Genomic DNA, 3,153 nt, shown 5'->3' on the forward strand with positions numbered 1-3,153 from the left:
ATGTGTGAAGACAACCAAACTGAAGTAACTGAGTTTTTGCTTCTTGGATTTCAAGGCCTCTATAAATTTAAAATTATTTTCTTTATTTTGTTCCTTTTGTCATATATGGTGATTTTGAGTGGGAATCTTCTCATTACTGTTTTAATATCAACTAAGGACCATTTGAAAATCCCAATGTTCTATTTCCTCAAACACTTGGCAATAGCTGACCTAATGATAAGCACCACCATAATCCCAATGCTGTTAGATATTACATTAAAGAATGAAATTATAATATCCTTCAGAGTTTGCATCCTCCAGGTGTATTGCTTCTGTATTTTTGGATTTGTACAATGTTTTCTTATTGTATTTATATCTTATGATCGATATCTAGCCATATGTAACCCAATGCGTTATAATTCTATCATGAAGCCTCATATTTGTCTTAATATGGTTGTTGGGTCTTATTTGCTGGTCTTCTTTTTGTCAAGTGAAATGATTTTGGTGTGTCAGCTACATTTTTGTGGTGATAATAAAGTTGACCACTTCTTCTGCGATTTAGGCCCATTGATAGAGCTGTCTACATCGGACAACACGATTTTACTATTAGTTGATTTTTCTGCATCAATTTTAGTTCTTTTTGTTCCATTTTCCTTTATTATAGTTTCATATGTCTTAATTGTCATCACTATAGTAAAAATCTCTTCAGCCAGTGGAAGATGGAAAGCCTTTTCCACATGTAGCTCACACCTGGCCACTGTATGCTCATATTATGGAACTTTGATGACTGTGTACATGGCACCACCAGATAAAAACTCATCTAATGCAAACAAATTTAGATGCTTTCTGTACATTGCGGTGACTCCAATGGTAAATCCAATCATCTATAGTCTGAGGAACCATGAAGTTAGAAAAACTATTCAAAGAATGTTTAGGAATATTAAAATGCTGTAGGTACACTGAAACTGTATTTCAATAGTTCTTGTTCATAAAATTCCAAATTGTATGTTTCATATAAATCTGTTGTTGGGTGTTTTTTCTATTTTACTTATTCAGGCTTGCAACTGAGGTAACAATAATAGTAGTAGCTTTTAGATCCAACACACTGACCACTAATAAATAAGCAGTTTTACAAAATGTAACTAATGATCTTCTGTTAACAGCTATAATACTATCCTACCACATCCCATCACATGTGTCAGTTATAATTTTAGCAAGACATTGATGAAATAGCAATGGTCAATTCTTACTTTTTTTTCTTCGTTTCCATAAGAATTTTTTTTAGAAAAATAAAGCAATCGGGTATTAATACATGGGCCCAAAGGCCCGGGAATGTATATACTGTAAGTGTTGCAACAACAGTCAACAGTAATATCTATTTGTAAGGACAAAGTACATCAACATGAAGGCAAATAGAAACCATTGGATTGCAAAGACTTTAAAAAGAAGATGGGTATTGCATCTCTGAGCTGGAGTCTTGAGACAGGAGGGATGGGGCTGATAAAAGCCTAAAGGCTAGTGAAGGAATTATGTACAAATGGGAAGAACAAGGATATGTGACTTTATTTATGGTTAGAAGCACCTGAAAGGTTGACAGTCCTGCTGGCAGCCTAGGTTGAGACTAGTGGGTTGACTAGAGGGAGAAGGGCAGGGATGGAGTAGAGAAGGGGGGGGGGGGGGGGCGAAAGAGAATGAAAAAAAAGGGGAGGGAGACAGGGTGAGAGAAAAAAAGGAGAGATAGAGAAAGAATAGAGGGAGGGGCCTGGTCAAGAGGGGGTGGCAGTGAAAGGGTCCTGTTCCTTTAAAAGTTATCATTTTGCTGATTAAGTAAAAAATATGTGTTGTATAAATGGGTCTTGTGTTGGAAACGAAACCAGACATGGGAAGTTACGTATGTGTCACGAGATGTCTGCATTTAAATCTGACATAATAATAATGTGACATGATGGGTTTGCTTACATAAAGAGTTAATGACTGTGATTGGTTGATTGCATGTTAAAAAGGAGAGGTGTCATTTGAATATTTACCCTTTATTGGTGGACGGTGGTTGTAACGCCTGCCTTTTAACCACTATTCAAGACCATGTCCGGGATAATAAACTGAACAGTGTACAAAGCAATTTTGCTGTGTGAGTTATTCATGTACGCTGTTACCTATGCATAGAGATATTTGAATATGAAGCAACGGAATCGGCCGATGGTAAGGTAATTATAATTAGATAATAAGATGATAGTCAGGACTAGAGTTTAAAGGTGTAATGGCACTTTTCAGCGGTGTCAGAAATAAGCTTATTAGCAAAGTAGAACTTAACAGTACTTTGGCTATAGTGCTTTTGGGGGGTGCAGGCCCGCCTTTGGTGACAGAGTTGGTTAATTCCTAGCTTTCACCTGGGATGCCCACCCTTATAGGATTAGGGATGAGCCGAACACCCTCCTGTTCGGTTCGCACCAGAACATGCGAACAGGCAAAAAATTTGTTCGAACACGCGAACACCGTTAAAGTCTATGGGACACGAACATGAATAATCAAAAGTGCTAATTTTAAAGGCTTATATGCAAGTTATTGTCATAAAAAGTGTTTGGGGACCTGGGTCCTGCCCCAGGGGACATGGGTCAATGCAAAAAAAGTTTTCAAAAGTCAGTTTTTTCGGGAGCAGTGATTTTAATAATGCTTAAAGTGAAACAATAAAAGTGTAATATTCCTTAAATTTCGTACCTGGGGGGTGTCTATAGTATGCCTGTAAAGGGGCGCATGTTTCCTGTGTTTAGAACAGTCTGACAGCAAAATGACATTTCAAAGGAAAAAAAGTCATTTAAAACTACTCGCGGCCATTAATGAATTCCCGGTTCCAACAATACACATAAAAGTTAATTGATAAAAACAGCATAGGAATTCCCCACAGGGGAACCCCGAACCAAAATTTAAAAAAAAAATGACGTGGGGGGGTCCCCCTAAATTCCATACAAGGCCCTTCAGGTCTGGTATGGATATTAAGGGGAACCCCGGCCAAAATGTAAAAAAAAAAAATGGCGTGGGGTCCCCCTCAAAATCTATACCAGACCCTTCAGGTCTGGTATGGATTTTAAGGGGAACCCCGCGCCAAAATTTTAAAAAAATTGTCGTGGGGTCCCCCCAAAAATCCACACCAGACCCTTATCCGAGCACGCAACCTGG

The 3,153-nt window shown here is 38.1% G+C and overlaps 1 protein-coding gene across 1 annotated transcript; it reads left to right on the plus strand.

The window, feature by feature from the left end:
* On the plus strand, positions 1–933 carry LOC141134771 (olfactory receptor 5P50-like). Its single transcript, XM_073624209.1, has one exon. It carries the CDS (start codon positions 1–3, stop codon positions 931–933), a length of 933 nt encoding a protein of 310 aa, XP_073480310.1.
* The last annotated feature ends 2,220 nt before the right edge of the window (positions 934–3,153 follow it).

Source organism: Aquarana catesbeiana, linkage group LG03 (assembly GCF_042186555.1).
Source record: "Aquarana catesbeiana isolate 2022-GZ linkage group LG03, ASM4218655v1, whole genome shotgun sequence".
Lineage (NCBI taxonomy): Eukaryota > Metazoa > Chordata > Amphibia > Anura > Ranidae > Aquarana > Aquarana catesbeiana.

Coding starts and splice junctions, on each gene's coding strand:
- LOC141134771 (XM_073624209.1), top strand. CDS start 1: ATGTGTGAAGACAACCAAACTGAAGTAACTGAGTTTTTGCTTCTTGGA.